This window comes from Vespa mandarinia, chromosome 9 (genome assembly GCF_050613455.1).
Source record: "Vespa mandarinia isolate Hongniang chromosome 9, ASM5061345v1, whole genome shotgun sequence".
Lineage (NCBI taxonomy): Eukaryota > Metazoa > Arthropoda > Insecta > Hymenoptera > Vespidae > Vespa > Vespa mandarinia.
Window position 1 is genome coordinate 8,577,268 of NC_140818.1, and position 19,333 is coordinate 8,596,600.

A 19,333-nucleotide genomic window follows, 5' to 3' on the forward strand; every position below is an offset into this window, starting at 1 on the left:
TGATTTGAAAGATGAAATATAAAAAGAAAATTAAAGATAAAATAAAAAATAAAAAATTAATTTATTGTTATATTTTATATGATACATGACGATACCTTCTAAATATAATTATTGTTATGTTCAGAACATGTATTTATAAATATATATTTCTTTAAATTAGTTTTTATCTTGGTTTATTTTTTATGCGTTCCAGTTCATTTACTCTACTACGAGCATGTTCTAACCTATGCCACGCCATTTGCAAAACCTTTTGACTCGCGTATCCAGAACCTTCGTGTGGTTGACCTGTTGAATAAAAAATTTAATTAAAAAAATAATTATAAACATGAAATAATACAGATTTCTTTTCAGAGTCAGATTTCTCAGTACGGACATTATTAATATTTAGAGGTTATAAGTCTTAGTATTTACGAACCTGTCGAAACTTGTGTAAGATAATTGATTTGTTCGCTCAATTTTGATTCCACATGGCCTAAAGTTTTCAAAAATTGATGAGTTTGGGCTTCTGCTTGCTTTAAACTAGACTTTTCCTTACTTAATTCCATAAACGCTTGCCCTATAATGATACACGAATATTCGTATAACCTTACAAAATGTATCTAACGACAGTACAAAATATTAATATTACTGTTTTAAATATACCTGCACTTTGTAAACAAACAATGATATCTTTTTCAATAGTTTCTAAGATTTGGATCCTCTCCATAGGTGGAGTCATTTTTACGAATTTTGTATTATATTTTATAATATGTACAAAAAGTACTTAATTAAAGTATTATAATTACGATGAACAGCTTGAGAGATAACTGCGTATGAGAGAAGCTTTTTCGAAAATGAACGTAATAGACGACAAAACGTATGTTATAAACTTCGAAGAATAAAGTCGACTGAACGTAAACACATGTTATACATATGCCGTACTAAAGCTGCGATATTGCGAACTTCAGATTCATCGATGAGCGAGCTGCGCAGTAATCCTATTGCGCATACATATCCCTTCCATTTTCATGGTAGGAGTAAGGCGGCCATTCAAATTTGTGACGATATTATTTCACAATAGTTTTTAATGTATTGTAATATGTTGATGTTTTAATGTATGTAATATGTTGATAATTAGCATAATGACACGTAAAATAATTAACTTGTCGTATTAATTAATTATGTTGTTGAATTGTAACGAGATCAGCATGGATTTCATTTTAATGAATATTACGCTACTTTTTATTTCTTCGAAAGACGACGAAGTCATGAACGATTTTATTGTCATTATTATAATATCTCAATCTTTAGCAGTTCAACGACTGAACAGTACAGTTTTGTTTGTGAAAAAAGAAAAGATATCTAAAAAGATATATGTACTTTGATTTCTCACGATTCATTCAGTAAATATTGTCTCTCGTGAATCGTAAAATGATCACCATTTTTTTAGGTGCGTTGAACAATTTTGATAAGTAATATTTCTTTCTTTTTATTTAGTATAAAAGTAATATTTCTTTTCTATTATTTTACTTTAAGAATTACGTATATATAAGTAGATATTAGTTTTTTATTTTTATGATAAAGTCAATGCAGATAATGTCAAAACTAAATTAATTCTATAAATACAAGTTATTCAGCATGAATAAAAAAGAACTGATAAAGCCACTTAACCGATAATTATTTTTTCATCATTAATGAATTCATATTTAGGAATATTAAGATTAATAGGTGCTGGTCCTTTTCGTATACGTCCGGCCGCATCATAATGCGATCCGTGACAAGGACAAAAGAAACCTCCTGGAATAATACCAGAATTAGGAATAGGTATGCATCCTAAATGAGTGCAAATTCCAATGACAATTAACCATTCGGGTTTTTTCACTCTTTCGTCATCCGTTTGAGGATCTCTCAAAATTGATATATCGGCTGCTCTTTCTTGCTCAATAATATTTTGTGCTCTAATAGCAATAAAAAGTTATATTTCATATCCTCTTTCATATACTTTTAATTCTATGTATATATATACATATAATAATAAATTACCTATGGTAAAGAAAAACTGGTTTTCCTCGCCATTTAACAATTCCAACTTTCCCTTCTGGTATATTAGTCAATGTGGCTTCTGTTTGAGCCGTAGCCAGTACATCACGAGATGGTGCCAAATACATTATATAATGCAACATATGAGACTTAAGAACATACATACAAGTTACTCCAGCAACTATAAAATATAAATAATATATATATTTATATTTTAAGTATTATCCAGTATGAGAGAATGGATGTATAATGAAATGTACCAAAAGATACAGCATAATTTAAACATTTTCGATTTTCATTTGAATCAAGCGGTTTTTTATTTGGCTTTAATATCCCTTCAAAATCTGGTAATGGAATGTCAGAATGGGCATATCTAACTAAAGAAAAGAAAAAGACAAAAAATCATTTAGATCAAGGATATTATTAGGATATTATTTCTTTTACTTACTTGGATCACAACTTACAAATGATGCTGGAAAATATCTTTTCTTTCTTGCGATTTTTGAAGTTAATTCTATAATCGTATTTGCGAATATCATTGTCGTTTTCCACATTTTTTATATTTATGAGGAAAAATTCCAAATAATTTTATCAGGTTAAGTTATCCTGTATTTCGAATGTTTCCATTTCAATTGTTTTAGGATTATCATTATTACGAGAGATGACATTATGATATTCCATGGTTTATAAGCTCTTTACTATCTTAACTTCGTAATGTATGTGACTTCAGTGACAGATATGGCATAAACAAAACATGAACTACAAGGAAAACACTGTTCTCATTATGCGCCTGTTGCATCGATATATTAGGATTATGTAGGTTATACCCCTTGTATAACCTTCACATATAATTTAATAATCGAATTACCGCGTGACGTAAGAAACTTTTGTATGTCGCAAAAATAATAGTACATTTGACAAAAGCAAATGAAAAGAAATATGCCAGATTATTACTACTTGTGGATAATTATTCTCTTAAAATCAATAGAAATATAGTGTCAAAAAGATTCACTTTGTGACATATTTTTCCATGAAAATGAGCTTTTTCAAAAAAAAAAAAAAAAAAAAAAAAAAAAAAAAAAAAAAAACTGTGTCATCGCTTGAACCTTCATCTTTAAAATGAGACCTTGTTCGTCGAAATCAATCGAGAAATACCGCATGTACTCATTGTTGGCGTAAACCATTATAAAATCATGGGTAATGAAGAATTTTGAAACTTGAGTGATATTTTTAAGAATCTACTTCATATGGTTTAAATAACAAGATGAATATTTTTGTAACATGTAGAATTATATTTTATATACCCCTCACATAATATACATACATCAAGATATCACCGTTTATGTTGCAAAAATATTTTATATTTTCTCATAATAATAATATGAAAAAATTTTAATATAAATGTATTTTGGTATTAACTGAAAATAGAAAACAATCTCTTTATGGAAATTTTTGAAATAGTTGCTACAAGAAACGTGCTAGTAGGAATGCTATTACGATCGAAAACTAATAGGAGATGATATTGCTTGAAGCAGCAGTATCATTTATTAGATTACAGAGTTATCCCTGCTATTATCTCTGGAATAAATACCGAATGTAATTGGATTTGTTAACGTTCCGTTCGAAGACATATACACGTGTTTGTGATCACCGAATTCATATTCTTTAAACGACCAGTCATGTAACGGCAACAACGTTTGGCCCAAAGTATTTGGCATAATCAAAGAATACTTCGACTTGTCGAATTTTCCTGTTATGCTGATTTTGTTGAAAATTGTTCCGGACTCGATAACAGATCCACAAGATTGCAAGGTATCGTCGGAACATTGTATTACTGAGCAGAGTCGCACACCCATCGAACGTATATTCGCAATAACGCGAATCCCATTGAAAACAACCAATCGGTATCGTACCTTCTTATCTAACTTAATCGTTTCAATCGTGAAACGACAACAGTGATTATTATGACACAAGATCTTCGTAACATCGCCCTCCAATATTTCTGTCTGATATGAAGTAACATTTTCACGTAATAATATCATGGAGTCTTTCAATACTTCACGTTTTCTCCTTAGTTCATTGTGAACATGTTCGCTCACTTTTGACTTTGCGTATGCGATTTCGGGATGTTCTTTGCCTATGATATTCTGATGTGATAAAATCCTATTCGGCATCTTAGGAACTTCTCCGACTAATAATTTGGTACCTCGATTTTTTAATATTATGGCTTTGCTTATCCCATTACGACCTAAATAAAATTTTTCTTTGTTACAATATTTATTAACACGTTCTCATTCGATGATTTTACGTTATTTCGATTAATATCTTAACATTAAGTTGACTTATAATTCGATTTATGCTAAGTCGTTATGAATTAAATGATCGTACCTAAATAAATTCCGCTGCCGGTAGTACCCCTTATGGGATTATTGTATCCAGCTGCCAAAAAATTTACATTCTCCGAGAACGCCCAACCTGATTGTGTCTGAATGGCTACAGTAAATGAATTGACATCGTCATTATACAGTTAGAATAAAGTGAGAGAAAGGGAGGAAGAGAGAGAACATTTATAATTAGTTTTACTTAGATTTTGATTTGACTTACAAGTTAAAAATGGAGTCTCAGAGAACCATGCCGTTGTAAAAATAATATCGGTAACTACACGATTTCTTGTTAAAATCAAGGAAGGGTTTGCGAATAGAATATCGAAACAAATGAAAGTTCCGAATTTAACACCAAAATCCGTATCGAATGTTACCACATCTGGACGTGCCGGACTATCAAACCCAGGTTCTACAAAAAGATTTACTTTGCGGTATCTACAAATCAGGAACATCGTATTAATTGAAAATATCATTTATCTCTTCGTTCGACGTAAAAAACATTATCATTCGAATATTTTACTTTGCTATTATCATGCCACTGCGATCGAATACAACGTTAGTGTTATAATAAAATACTTTATCTTCTGGACAATTATTGCCCGTACAATGTTCTTTTTCGGCAATATTAATGACAGTGTATATTTTATTATTTCTAGCGGCGCATGATATGTTCTTTAGTACCTGCAAAAAAAAAAGAAAAAAAAAAAAAGGATAATGTATTATCAAAAGTTATCATATATTATTAATGTTAGCATTTACTATCATTATCGAATAATTATCACTATCAGTTTTCGTAACTTTGTATATTATGTAATATTGATTCATATGTTTCAAAATAATTATAATTTTTATTATTACTATTATAAATATCTTATCAAAGTTCACGAATATTTTTCGTGAAAGATTTCAAATTTTAAACACATTAAAAATATTCGTGTATTACATATATGTACGCAAAGAGAAATCTAAATATATATTCAAGATAAAATTTCGATCGGACTTGAATACTTTGCAATACTTATTTATTTAATCGACATGATTTATTTATTATATAAATATAAAAAAATGGAGGGCAGATTATTTCAATTGATAAATATTGAAGATAAGAAGAAGAATGGAGTTTACCTCGCTAACGCCATTCAGATTTCTAGTGCAAGGTGTATATTCCGCTTCAGCCGAGGGTATCACCGTTGTCCACGAGTCCAACTCACTTCTCTCTGGAAATTCATAACCAGTTATACCATTCTCGGGAAAAACAACGATGTCGGCGTTCTGAAAAAAAAAGAAAAGAAAAAGAAAAGAAAAAAAATGAAACAAAAAATACAAAAGAAATAGTCGTACGTTACATTAGTAACTTTGTTTATAAATTTCTTTGTCTTAGAATTTCAACATATCGATTTCTGAGACTTTATTACATATCGCTAGTAAGATAGATGTACATATACACTTGCTCAAAAGTTATTTTTTGTCATCAATCTTCTTATGTAGGACAAAGTTTTTTCTAATAAGGTTCTTTATTTCTTTATTCGAATAAATTCGTGGAACGTTCGTTGAATGAAATAGGAGTGAAAGTGGAAATGAGACGATACGATGTGATTGTACGCAAAAAAAAAAAAAAAAAAAAAGAAAAGAAAAAAAAGGGAGAGAATGAAAACAATATATGGAAGAAAATAATTTCGGAAATTGAATAAAAGTAAAATATATAAAATATATTAAGAATAAAAAATCGATAACACTAAAGCTCATATAAGAACGAAACATTAAAATTGTTCGAAATTAAATAAAAATCCATTTACCTGTTTACCAGCATCTTGTATGAGTGTCAAATATCTCAACGTATTGATTTGCAAAGTGAGTTCGCTGTTATTGGCTATTTTTTCCGGTGAAAATTCTACGACCGCGGCTATATAGCTCTTTGAAGCTGGCGTCGATGCCTGATTTTAAATAAAACATATAATCATACTTAAATCGTAGACGATCATTTTTTGTAATAATAAAGTTTCATTTTTACCTGACTTGACGATCGTGCATATACAATAAGTAGATAAAATAAGACCCATCGCCAATTTGTATTAGTAGACATGATTGATCTTTTTGAGCTGACTGAAAAATACGTGAAAATAATTTTTATAGACGATTTCTTGGAAATCTCTTCTTATTTCTTTCTTTGTTTTCTTTTTTTCCTGTTTCTTTTGCTTTTTTTTTTTTTTTTTTTTTTAATAATTTTGTTTGATAAATATATGTACCAGCCAAAATATAACTCTTTCTATTGACAAAATATAACTCTTTCTATTAACAAAAATTCTATTGATAAAAGTTCATTGCGGAGAAGGCCTTTGCCATTGTAGCATAGCATGGTATACAATGGAGAATGACATTGCTACATACGTATGCACATATATTTTAACTTTAATTCAATTTCATAGTACAGATGCACATTTATTTTATACAATAACTAGAATGGATATATATATATATATCCATATATATATATATATATATATATATATGTATATATTTAATTCATTTAAAATCATAGACTGTACCATAAATTTAATTTCAATTTTATATCAGAAACTTTAATCAATTATTAATTTAATTAATTAACTATCTTTTGCAGTCTTTATTTATTTTTTCCCATAGCGCCATGGCTATTTCAAATATGTATAATCATATGATAGATGTAATAATCATTTTTTCCATAATTCTCAATAAATAAAGTACTGTCAATCAATATATATGTAAACTTTTATAAATAAAAATCTATATACATATTTTTGCATTTGTGCAAAAGTGATAAAGATCATTTAAGGTCTTTAATATTAATTATTAATGTTATAGTAACAACATAAAATCATTGTCATGTTATAATATTACTATATTTTCTTTTGTATGTAATGAAATAAAATAGTAATAGTACATTTCATTTCTAATAATTTTGAAGAAAGTACTGGAACTACCAAACACAATCCAAGTACTTAAAAATTATATATATATATATATATATATATATATATATATATATATATATCGTATCTAGAATAGAATCTAAAAATTTAATATCATTTATTAAAAGTTATGTATATCATATCTTGACTAGAATCTAAAATTTAATTTAGCTTACATTTTATCTTTTGCTTTTCTCTTAAATTTTTAAAATTAAAGTACGATAAAGACAATATGGATTAGTGATAAACATCTCTTTTATCAGTAGTGAAATAATGTAGTAACAATATATGTTATTTCACAGAATTTTGAAAAAAGGTACAAAATTCAAGTATTTGATAGTTATTTATGTCAAATCTAAGATGAAATCTACTGTCATAAGTAGTTTACAGTTTATCTTATCTTTTTGGGTAAATTAAAAATAGATAAATATAATGTAAATTGTTTAATATAATATAAATTGTATAAATTTATTGAAATATAATATTTGCAACAATTGAACATGCATACAAAAATTTTTTAAATCTCTAATTTATACTTACAAAGTTATAAAAGTTATCGCACAAGGAAAAAAGTACTTGATTAGTCATAAAATTAAATAAGAAAAGCTTAATTATACAATGAAAGAAATTTCTTTTGAAGGTGTAATAGCTAAATGTTCTTCTCTTTTTGAAGGTTATGTTAATAAAATAAAAAAAAGGAGACAAAATAAAACTAAAAAAAGTTTGAACTTACTCTTTCAGATAAGATGTTTCTTTGACATGAAAGTCAGCAGCTGATATTCAGAATTTGATAACTCCTTCGCGTTATAAACGCAACTGTGAACATAGTGAGTTCGGTTTGAACATATATGAATTCATTTATCTTTAGAGTAGGGGTTTCCTGATAGTATGCACTTGAGTATGTTTGTATGTATGTCTGTGTATAGTTTGACACAAGAGAATTATATATACGTATATATATGTATATATATATATATATATATGAATATAGATGAATCAAAAGTAAAAATAGTTCTTAGTAAGTTGTTTTTAAGAGGCAATAGTAATGCTGGATGGGAGTAAACATACTTGTAAATAATTAATTAATTAATTAAAGAATATCTTAATCCTCGAGATTACTTATGAATCTTTTTAATTTAATTTATTATCGCTCGGTGTTCACGTGCTAGCTATATTTATTATATATATATATATATATATATTTTGTGTGTAGCATGAAATTTTTCTAATGTATTATTTTAATTAATGTAACAAATAAATTTTTATATATAAAAATCTTTTAACATTTATTACAATTAATTTATGTCAGTGTAAGTATTCAAATTTTTCACTTAAATTTAATTTATTTGATATCAATTAAATAAGTATCAAATATTTTGTAATATGATATATCAAACTTTTTGTAATTTGAAGATAATATTAAAGGTTCTTTCACGTTATATTTATTGATTTCTTTAATTTTTAAATATTACAGCGAAATAATTATGTTTAGAGATTCGTTATATGCAAATTAGCATTGTGCGCATGCGCTGCAATGAATCGCCAAACTTTAACCAATTTGAATCAGATGTCATGTTGAAATTTGGGAGCAAGTTAAAACCGGTATCGTTGTCATCGTAATTACAGGTAATTAGTGATATTTTTTCTAACATACATCCTCCTACTATATATCAATTGATTTCTTAAAATGCGTATTCTAACATGTATTGTTCGTTAGTCGAGATATCGTCGCATTTAAAAAATATTCGTGAAAATAAAATCGGTGTCTCCATGAGGGCTACTACGCAATATCTTTTTTTTGGAATTTTTCAACAATATTCTGATAATATCGATATTTCATCAACGTTTTATTGATCATTTTATTAATTATTTTGTATTAATTAGACATGATCGATCGTATTTTGATATTATATTCGATTTTAATATATACGTATACATATACAGTTGTCTCTCTCTCTCTCTCTCTCTCTCTCTCTCTCTCTTTCTCTCTCTCTCTCTGTCTCTCTGTCTCTCCCTCTCTCTCTCTCCCTCTCTCTCTCACTCTCTCTCTCTCTCTCTTTGTTTCTTTCTGTCTCCGTCTTTCTCTATTCCCTTCTCTCTCTCCTGTTTCTCTTTCTTTCTTTCACATATCACACACACACAACACACACATACAACATAACACACACACGCACATACACATACACATTCTCTACTAATAAAGATTGTACATTTTTCCAACTTCTCTCGTATTCTAAGAATTGGTAAAATTAATTCTATATAGTACGTAATTGTATATATACGTACAGATATATAAGTCTATCTCTTTTTAAAGACTTAAAGAGAAGCTTTACATAGAGTATGTTTGTTATTTGGATTTCCAGGAAATCGAAACGATTTCTAGGAAGTTCAAGAACGAAAACAAAATAGACAGTCATGTTCGCGTAACATCGATCATTCATTTAAATATTATATTACTTGCACACAGTACTGTAATATAATTAACCTATGTTTATGTAATATTGCATTTGTTTGAAATAACACGTAGCTCGTAACACACGTTAATTTTAAAATAATTTTATTTTAATAATATTTTAATACAATTAAGTTTCAAACAGCGTTTTTTATCATTCTGAGATTGGGCGCCTGTCGTCCATACATCAACGAAGGCTTAATTATATGTAAATTTTTTTATTAAACATTTTCTGAATAATTTCGATGATATTTCATTTTTAACAATGATACTTATAATCTTGTTTTCGTTTTTCTTTTTCAGAATGCTATTGTAATCGTGCGCAAACCAATGAAGGAGTCGTGTGTTGTATCGTTAATATAATAATAGAAAAATCGCGAAATAGAATCAGTGTTGTTCGTCGTATATGAAAAATTCGGTCGCGATAAGAAACTCATCTATAGTTTCTTATTTTTGTCAGCGCGCGTTATTAAAATTTACAAGGAGTCGCGAGACGCATCATCATGGTGCCATTGGGTTCTACTTTCATACGAAATAAACGTAAGTATTTATATTTCTTTACATGTATATATATATATAAAGAATAAAATTTTTATTCTAATTGAGTTTTGATCAATATTGCAGATAACTTATCGTCTTGTTCTTTTGTGTTCTGTTTCAGATGTGACAACAATTTTTCTTTCTTTTAAAAGAAGAAGAAAAGCGAGCACTTCTTCGATGGAAGTTTCTAACAGGAAAAACAAGAAATTCTCCGATCGCGTGACCACTGTGGTCGTTGTAAAGTAGGTGTGTTTTGGAGCCATCGCAGAACATCTCTATGTAGTGAGTGAACTTTTAAGTTCCTCCGATCACTCAATCATGTTGAGGACGAAAGGTCCTCAATTGGCACAGGTGATTGGTTGTAATTAAGTAATTTGTAGGAAGAACATTGGTAGAGTGACCACGAGTAAATTTTCTTTGGAGATTTAGTCGTGAATGCTTCTTTATTTGTTTATTTATTTATTAGATCAGGAATAGGGTCTTCTTCTTTCATATGCATTTGGAATTATTTGCACTATGAATATATCAGTGCATTTTTTAACTATTTTTTTTTCTTCTCTCTAGCGATAATAGCGAAGAATTTGTCATGTTAATCATTCGAATTTATCAGAAGTATAAATGGGCAAGAAGACATTCGCGATGGGTTGTCTTTGGATTATAAGTGCATGATCTTTTTGTAACAATTAGATTAATCGTTTATAAGAAGGAGTGTTCAAGGATTTTCTATAATATTTTTAAATAAGAATTAATTAAGTATTTAATCAATTTGAATTGATAAAAGAAAAGTCTTGATTAGAGTAATAGCTTTTGAAAATAAAAAAAAAAAAAAATAGTCGAGTAGAGTAATTATTGCTAAAAGACAAAGTAACTTGTAGAATCATAGCCCATATACCTAGTCAATAAGTTAATCATTTTTAGCTCAGAATTTTCAGCAATTAATATATACTAATTCTCGTTTCTGCTCCCCATCCTCATTCTTTCTGTGTTTCATCTACACGTGTGCTACAGGTGTTACTCATATATGTGAGAAACAGTTAGTATTGGATTTAGTATTAAATTTCCCCATTTGGCGATTGTCATTGCCTAGTGTCAATGTTGCCATTGTGCTTGATCTACGATTCATGCATGTGAATCATACATCGGTCCGCGATAAATTCTTTGTCCTTAAATATTTATTCTGTCATAAATGCACTTTTTTTTTAGAATTGAATTTTGAATATGTATATATATATATATATATATATATATATATATATATTTACAAAGGTATACAAATTTTCTCACTTTGCAAAGTAGAGTAATCAAATTCGATCTGATAATAATAAAATACTCGTATGATATTAATACAAGTATATACTAATGTGTATTAGTATTTTTTATCTTAGTCATATTACGCAATAATCATTAGGCGTGATAGTCGATTACAGAAGAATGGTACGTACACGTAGTATGTAAGTGAGAAACGCAGTTGAGCTAGGGCGTTGAAGGTATCCTGGGGTATACTCCCTAGTATAGGTTTTTGCACCCTGGCGGTATGTGAGAGAATCGTGGAGTATGTGTGTTGGAATGAACGATATGCTATTTTTTATATATAGATTATAAGCAGGCAGATAGCATATTTTTCTAAGCGAATGTGTGAATTTTAATTTTAAGCAGATTTGGCAAGGCGCAAAATATGATCGGAAGTGGAAAAGATTCTGCCTCTGGGTTTATATAGAATTGTCACGAAATTTTATCGTTTGACTCAATCATGCTTATCTCATTAATTTATTTAGTAACGATTCTATAATTTTATTATGTATCGTGATTCAAAGGGATTTCCAATTGTTTGTAATTGATTAGTTTTTATTTCGATTCTATTTTGTTAGATCAAATCGACAAAATCTTTGTTGAATTTGATACTTAGTTTTTTAAGATTAACAACTCGCGATTTTATCTTTTGAATATTTGATATAATAGAATATATATAAATCATTATATATATATATATATATATATATATATATATATATATATAATGATTTATATCTATATTAAATTATTTATACACGAAATGTACGGAATGAATAAATGAAAGTATTGCAAGAAAATCTATTACAGATCAAATTATTATATTTATTGCATTCTTTATTTTTCATACGATTTTATTTTTCGATATGAAAAATGCGAAGGGTTAATATTAGTTTGTAATAGGTCATCGGATAGAATTATTATCTGCCAGGACATTCGAATTAATGTGCTCGTTTAAGTCTATTGATTATTCATGTTTTAGAATACTTTAAGAGAAACAAATGAAATGAAAGAGAATCACATAACGAAAAACGAAAATATTAACAATAATAATATGTTAAATTCTTTTACTAGAATTTTTGAACGATTTTAACCAAAAATTCTTTTCTTGCTCGCACTTAAGGAATGCCCTGCAGCAGTGGTTAGGACATGAAGCAAAGAAAAGGCTATTATGTCGAAGAGGCCCTTACAAACTGTGACTCTAGAGGGCAACTATAAGCTATTAAGTTACTTTCGAAGGTTCCTGCAACATGTTTGAACCTTTCGAGAATGGCTCTTAGTCGTACATACTTTACCATGTTGTCACTCGAAATACTCTTATGGTGGAGGATGTAGGGGTAGATTTAAAAAACCGATACAACGTAATATTTCGTCTTTGGTACTGCATTGCCTCGCTTACGCGAATAAGATTATTTCATATTTTATGCATTTTCATTATTAAAGTCGGGTCATATACATTTTTCACTTAAATTAAATTGAATTCTTTTATCTTACTTATATCTTACGTATAAATAGTATATTTCTTATTTGAATAAAATTAAGTTCTTTTAAAGTCGTAGTCACGAAACGTATTATATGGCAATTGTGGGAGACCACTGAAGCTGCATTAATAAATAAAGGTACACGTGGATTGGAAACAAGCACACTGGAATCTTTGCCAAGATTTTCCTTTACAATGCATTACGGGAAAAATATATTTGTTTAGATTAAGATCAAAAATGTTTTATTTTATTTTCATTTTTTTTTTTAATTAAATTAATTTAAATTAAGTTAAAAATTTCGATTAAATGAAATGTACGGGATGTTTTTTTTCTTTCTACTTGTCGATTAGATTAATAGATCTCTTTAATTTATTTCTTTAAAACTATTTCCACGTTGTAAGACCGTAATAGTTTTTTTTAAATACCTCTTACATATTTATAGGTACAATGGATTATCAATAATTATTTAGATCAAATTTTAATATTACTTTGTTACAAGATAAATTTAGCTTTAAAGTATTCTTTCGAATAAATAAAAAAAAAATTTCGTATTATTTACAATCTATATAATTACAATTAATGTAACGTAAGTACTACGGAATCAATTAATGATTTCAATTTGCTTCAAAAACATATTTTCTTAATTTCCTTAATTTTACTTAAACTCAAAATTTTATTTTAAGTATTACGTGCATTATGTATAAAAAATTGTATTATCGATTTCTATATATCTAACATTGATTTTTCATTCATTCGATATAGGGTCTGAGATATACATAACGAAATAATTTATATTCTTATCATATATTTTGACCACGTTTTCATTGCGAGTGCAGATAATAGACCATTTCATCTCTTTTGTCAACAAATGGGAATTGAACGGGGTATCGATTTCATTGATATATTTCCATACTATGAAGAGAGGTAGAGGAAAAGAGAGAGAGAGAGAGAGAGAGAGAGAGAGAGAGAGAGAGAGAGAGAGAGAGAGAGAGAGAGAGAGAGAGAGAGAGAGGGAGAGAGAGAGAAGAAGAGGGAGGGAGGATAAAGAGGGAGAGAATAAAGAGAGAAAAAATAGATATAAACTTTAAATAATGGAGAATGGAGGAGAACAAGGTATAGGACGAAAGATAAAATGCTTGAACGCATTTTTCGGGCGGTCAAGCCTGTCCAGTAGCTGCGTTAAATAAAGACCTTGTCGAATTTGAACGCCTCGTCTATGCTTGCCTATATGTAGAGTACCTATACATACATACATACATATATATCTCTATCTATATACGATCGAACGATTTTCAACCCGTATATCATCGACTACTATACTATGATACAATGTGACGCGTCTCGTCCGTTCAAAAATTTACCCCTCGTTTTTTGTTCACTCGAGCGTTGTTATATTGGCAATGAGTCGTCCATCCATCGTCGATCGAAGTAGTTTTATCTCGGCGAAGTTCTATGTATAGTCTGTGTTTGTAAAAGGATAACGATGGACTATAAGACATTAAATAGATTGTAAAACTCAAAATGACAATTGTTTGATTAACATCGCTCGTTGAGTCTTTGGAGTAAGCAACGCATGGAACGGTCTTTGCTTTTTATTTCTCAGTCGATTGCTCGTAAATCATGCGATAAAAGTCGAAAGCTTGGTTGTCTCGTAAAAGCCTTGCTTTTATTTTTTTCTTTTTCCCTCCATCTTTTTTCCTCGTTCTCTCTCTCTCTCTCTCTCTCTCTTTCTTTCTCGTTTAGAAATTCGAGGAAAGATTTTCCTTTGGTCTAACGCGCATTCGATCGTGAATGTGAATATATTCGGAATTTTGATTTCGTTATTGTAAGAGTAAAACTCTTGATATAATCATAGAAGAAGAAAACTGTGGTATAGTAAAATAATTGGTTAATTTTTTAAAGAAAAATTTAGCGATTTTTTGAATCCCGTTGCCTTCGTCATCGTCGTCGTCGTCGTCGTCGTCGTCGTCGTCGTCGTCGTCGTCGTCGTCGTCGTCGTCGGGGGTGTGTCGAGCTTGCGAGGTGCCGTAGTGATAGAGTGGGGGGTGGCTAGAACGAGCAAGAGGGAGAGAGTAAGAGGATCGAATGGTGGGGAGGTTGGTAGCCGCGAAGCAGCAGTGCGTCGCGACGCTGGCTGCCACGCGGTTGCCTATCAATCTTTTCTCATTGTCGATTCTTCCTTCTAGCAAAATTTAGTGACTTACATGCATCGGCTATCGACCGTCTATCGATTCTCCTCCGTTCCTCCTTCTATCCTCTATCATCCGTTTATCTTGCCATTCACGAAATATCTCGTGAAAATCCGTGCCAGTCATCATAGTTATCGTGATAGTTCAATCTTCCTCTCCTTCTACATTCCCTTCTCCCTTTCATTTTTTTCTTTACCATTTTCCATCAATCTTTTATTTCTTTAAACAATAACTCATCGACTACGACGAAACGGTTTTTCTACCATTGCCTACTTCTCTCGTTGACCGTAAATAAGTGATAAAGAAAGGCTAATCTCGAAAAGACGGCCACCTTTTTTTCTCTCTCTCTCTCTCCCTTTCTCTCTCTCTCTCTCTCTCTCTCTCTCTCCCTTTCTCTCTCTCTCTCTCTCTCTCTCTCTCTTTCCTTTCTTTTTATGCAGTGTCAGTGATAGTAGATGGTGAATTCAGTGTGAAGTGAATAACTATTTCTACTTTTTCTTCTTCTTTATATTCCGTATCATTGGAATACCTTCTTTAACTTCTTCTTCTACTTCTTCTTCTTCTTCTTCTTCTTCTCCTTCTTTCTTCGCCAGTAAGTACTAAGCTCTTCGTAACCATGTACTACGTACTTACTCGTTCTTTTTTCTCCCACGAGACGTAATGTTATTCTCCGCGGTTACGCACACCATATTCGCCTTGACTTCACCCGACGTATTTCGAGCGAGCTGTCCTATGCATTGCATCGAGTTTATGGACTCGTTTGCCTACGTAGGACATACGACATCAAGCTCTTCCAATCGAGGTATCAACTTCCCATCCATCGTCGATATACTTTTTTCTCGATTTTTCGACAAAGTTTCGACAAATCGAATTGCGATACGCGTTCTCTCATTTTGAACATATATAATTAATAATGATCCAAGAGAAATGAGTCGAAAGAGACAATTCGATGGAAAGTTTATGCACGCATCAATATATTTATAATTTATATTTATATTTTATAAAGATTATATATCGTGATTAATTGAAAATTTGTTTAAACTTTTGGAAACTTTTTTATATAGTTTCTAAGGATTTACGGTAATGTTTAATTTGTTTAAACCATTTCATTAATCTAAAATCTTTTGAAATAAGTAAAGATGGTCACGCTATATGGTCCACTCAGTACAGACAAAGAGAGAGGGATCGTTAATACCGCGTTTTAGCGTAAAAGCACTCTATAGCGTTTCTATTTGCGTTTCTGCCTCTTTGTAAACTGGCACAGGTATACGGAGCGCGGGCACCAAGTCGGAAAACGAAATGCTTTGAACGTCCTTGTACTTGTAACTTCCCATCGGGCAGGAAGGCTTCTCCTACTGGTGACGTTAGAAAGTGCCTTTGAATCTAGCGTAATAATGTAATTGGTGATCGATAATGGAGGTTTGTCAGACCTTTCGCGCTGGATGATGCTGGTATTTTTATTTTGTAACGTCGCATTAACGGTAATATAGGCAGAGAGACTGAGCGAACGAACGAGCAAGACACAGAGAGAGAGAGAGAGAGAGAGAGAGAGAGAGAGCGAGAGAGAGAGAGAGAGAGAGAGAGAGAGAGAGATGGCAGTTTATATATCGTGTGTTGAAGTGGATAAGGTTGAGGGTCTCATCAAAGCACCCCTTACAACGTATTCACGAAGGTAAACCTTATCGTCCTAACTCCCACTCTTCAATTCCGTTATCTCCTTTTCCGTCTGATACCGTATCTATTCAATTTTTTTCTCTTACTTTGATTAGCAAAAGCTGTAAGAGAGACGTAGTATAAGAGGGAATAAAAGAGAGAGAAAGAGAGAGAGAGCGGGTGAGAAAAAAAGTGAAGATTATAGTGCATGAAAAAAATTCGAGATAACGAGCCCAGAGTACGACACGCCTCGATTCGTTGTTTCTTAGAACAATAATATTTGGTTAATTAGTATGTCTTCTGAATCATCGAATTTTATCTTTGTTTCTTTTATTATAATAGGATCATTTCTCGAATCTCCTTGTTCACTATCTCTTTCTTTTCCAGATCTTCTCGCAATAAAATTTCTTCATTTAAGAAAGTCATGAGAGGTTTATCTTGAATAATGCAAGCACTCGTAGCAGTGATAAGCTACTAATGGACGTTCCATTTGAATACGCATTGAAAGAGTCCGCCTCTATCTTCTATCCGAAAGAGGAGCCAAAGCTTTTCGGATTTTATTCCTTTTTCTTTTTCTTTCTCTCTCCTTTTCCTATTTCTTATTTCATTGAAAAATCTTTTTGTGAAAGATTTGAAAAAGAAAGATAGTGAGATATTTGAGATAGTGCAGGAAGATGGCAAAGATCGAGTGCAATTAAAAAATTTCATTGTACGGTACGCAAACATTTCTTCGGAGATAGAGAAGAAAACGGATTGTGGTAGCGTACATTCCAATATATCGTTTTTATCCGTCATCTGTCTTCGCACTAAGGCGAGTAGAATGTGCTTTACGGATAGTAGGAATGAATCGTGGAAAAATGCCAAATGTTCGTTTCTACTGCAATTTGCAATCTTCGATACTTTTGGAGAGAAGGTTCGATTCGGACCTTTCTCTAAAATTCCCGCAAATTCTGTTTGCGGTTGCTCGCGTCAAAGAAAGGAAAAAAAAAAAAAGAAAAGAACAAGAAAAGAGGAAAAAGAAGAAAAGAAAATGAAAAGAAAGAGAAAAGAAAAATAACGTCGGATAGTTCTCAGATGTTCTCATTATATTTTCTATCGGTTATCAAGAGACGATGAGAATGTAGGCGGATATTTTCAAATATTCCACGAGCTTATTAATTATTAATACGATTCAACGAAATTTCTTTTTGTTGGTATGTCGCAATGCGCGAATTTTCTCGCAAAAATTCGTCGAAGAAAATTTCTTCCGCTTCAACTATTTCTTATTCTTTAACTATTATTCTCGAAGACACTAGGATGCAAATATAAGACAATCTCAAGAAGAGAGACAATTTTTGTCGAAGTAACGAATGCTCTCTCAAAGACCCTCAAATATAAGAAGACCGGGGCTTAAATATATGCGGCGAATTTCAATGTAAGAAGAGCGAAAGATGGGGCGGCATATTGTTCGAACATGTACCTGCTAACTCCCTAGCTCTTTCTCTTCAAACACGCCGCCGAAGTAGGTATGTACCAAAGTTACATAAAGAGAATATCGTCGATGTTCTATATCCTGCCGTCTCACCCAATATTCTTGAGTCACTTTTATGGTAAATATTCTTTGGTCCAATTCTATACTTTAATAAATTTTTTTGGGGGAATCGTTTCATTCGAAGTAAATACGTTCTATATAACAGAAGACATTATGGAAATGATTATTTAAATATCTTACAAAAATTTTTTTTTTTATATATTTGTTATTATACATATTTATACAACATTAGCATAAATGTTGATTTTATGTTAAAGAAATGTTCGCGTTCGTTTCTTTTCTTCTTTTTTTTTTTTTTTCTCTTTTTAAATCTTTCGTCGTGATGTTCGAAAAAGATTTGATATTACGATTAAAACACAGGATATATGGTGTTAGGCCGTTTATTTTACTCTCCTTAATTCGATAGCAGTTTGTTGAAGCGAGACTAGTATTTCGGCAGTATATCTACAGTAATACGCTCGAAGAGAGAACGCTTGTGCTGAATTTTGTTTTCTGTGTTGTGTTGGAAGGTTTCGCGGATATTCGCAGCCCGGTTCTAAATACATATGCATCGCAAAAGGCACGCATTTAGGAAGTTCGTGTATGTGTGCTTGCACCCGAACTTTGCAAGTCAAATCAACGAAGCGTTACCTAATTGTTGGCTGGAAGTCGAATTCGTCCACTCGAAAGCGCGACGCCTAGCCGCTGTGAAAGCGTTTACGTTCAAACCTTTCCAACATTCAAACTTATCTCCTCGTTATATTTTCATTATTATTTTCATTATAACGGCGAAGAACGTTCTTAAACGAAAATATAAATTATGAGAACGTAAGGTAAAATTATGAGAACAATTTAGAAATGCGAATT

General features: G+C 30.8%; 4 protein-coding genes across 6 annotated transcripts in view; 1 reads left to right on the forward strand and 3 right to left on the reverse strand.

The window, feature by feature from the left end:
• Positions 1-37: 37 nt before the first annotated feature.
• On the reverse strand, positions 38-936 carry MED11 (mediator complex subunit 11). Its single transcript, XM_035862427.2, has 3 exons — positions 643-936; positions 416-556; positions 38-285 (listed from the first exon to the last, which is right to left on the reverse strand). The coding sequence occupies exons 1-3, from the start codon at positions 716-718 to the stop codon at positions 164-166; spliced, it is 339 nt and encodes a 112-aa protein (XP_035718320.1). The 5' UTR covers positions 719-936; the 3' UTR covers positions 38-163.
• Positions 937-1,574: 638 nt separating this feature from the next.
• Positions 1,575-2,985, reverse strand: LOC118440005 (cytochrome b-c1 complex subunit Rieske, mitochondrial). The gene is made up of 4 exons (XM_035862426.2): positions 2,468-2,985; positions 2,280-2,396; positions 2,023-2,200; positions 1,575-1,937 (listed from the first exon to the last, which is right to left on the reverse strand). Exons 1-4 carry the CDS (start codon positions 2,571-2,573, stop codon positions 1,646-1,648), a joined length of 693 nt encoding a protein of 230 aa, XP_035718319.2. The 5' UTR covers positions 2,574-2,985; the 3' UTR covers positions 1,575-1,645.
• Positions 2,986-3,313: 328 nt separating this feature from the next.
• Positions 3,314-8,244, reverse strand: LOC118440000 (vanin-like protein 1). Its single transcript, XM_035862404.2, has 8 exons — positions 8,085-8,244; positions 6,415-6,506; positions 6,200-6,337; positions 5,529-5,675; positions 4,924-5,084; positions 4,624-4,838; positions 4,408-4,512; positions 3,314-4,267 (listed from the first exon to the last, which is right to left on the reverse strand). The coding sequence occupies exons 2-8, from the start codon at positions 6,484-6,486 to the stop codon at positions 3,567-3,569; spliced, it is 1,539 nt and encodes a 512-aa protein (XP_035718297.2). The 5' UTR covers positions 6,487-6,506; positions 8,085-8,244; the 3' UTR covers positions 3,314-3,566.
• A 7,001-nt stretch (positions 8,245-15,245) lies between these two features.
• Syt7 (Synaptotagmin 7) overlaps positions 15,246-19,333 on the forward strand; it is a 104,974-nt gene continuing 100,886 nt past the window's right edge. Inside the window, exons 1-2 of one of the 3 annotated variants that reach the window (XM_035862412.2) lie at positions 15,246-15,590; positions 16,924-16,975. The gene's annotated coding sequence lies outside the window, so the exon portion shown is untranslated. Of the gene's footprint in view, positions 15,591-15,747; positions 15,896-16,923; positions 16,976-19,333 lie in introns of those variants that run through there. The other 2 variants (XM_085659388.1, XM_085659389.1) reach the window with 2 other exon arrangements.

What these genes read in the sequence shown, in the direction of transcription:
- LOC118440005 (XM_035862426.2), bottom strand. Translation starts at nt 2,573, where the DNA reads ATGTGGAAAACGACAATGATATTCGCAAATACGATTATAGAATTAACT. An exon ending in AAATTATGCTGTATCTTTTG is followed by an intron (nt 2,201 to 2,279) that starts GTACATTTCATT and finishes TATATTTTATAG; the next exon opens with TTGCTGGAGTAACTTGTATG. An exon ending in CCAGTTTTTCTTTACCATAG is followed by an intron (nt 1,938 to 2,022) that starts GTAATTTATTAT and finishes TATTGCTATTAG; the next exon opens with AGCACAAAATATTATTGAGC.
- MED11 (XM_035862427.2), bottom strand. Translation starts at nt 718, where the DNA reads ATGACTCCACCTATGGAGAGGATCCAAATCTTAGAAACTATTGAAAAA. An exon ending in TGTTTGTTTACAAAGTGCAG is followed by an intron (nt 557 to 642) that starts GTATATTTAAAA and finishes GTATCATTATAG; the next exon opens with GGCAAGCGTTTATGGAATTA. An exon ending in TCTTACACAAGTTTCGACAG is followed by an intron (nt 286 to 415) that starts GTTCGTAAATAC and finishes TTTATTCAACAG; the next exon opens with GTCAACCACACGAAGGTTCT.
- LOC118440000 (XM_035862404.2), bottom strand. Translation starts at nt 6,486, where the DNA reads ATGTCTACTAATACAAATTGGCGATGGGTCTTATTTTATCTACTTATT. An exon ending in ATGCACGATCGTCAAGTCAG is followed by an intron (nt 6,338 to 6,414) that starts GTAAAAATGAAA and finishes ATTTAAAATCAG; the next exon opens with GCATCGACGCCAGCTTCAAA. An exon ending in ATCTGAATGGCGTTAGCGAG is followed by an intron (nt 5,085 to 5,528) that starts GTAAACTCCATT and finishes TTTTTTTTGCAG; the next exon opens with GTACTAAAGAACATATCATG.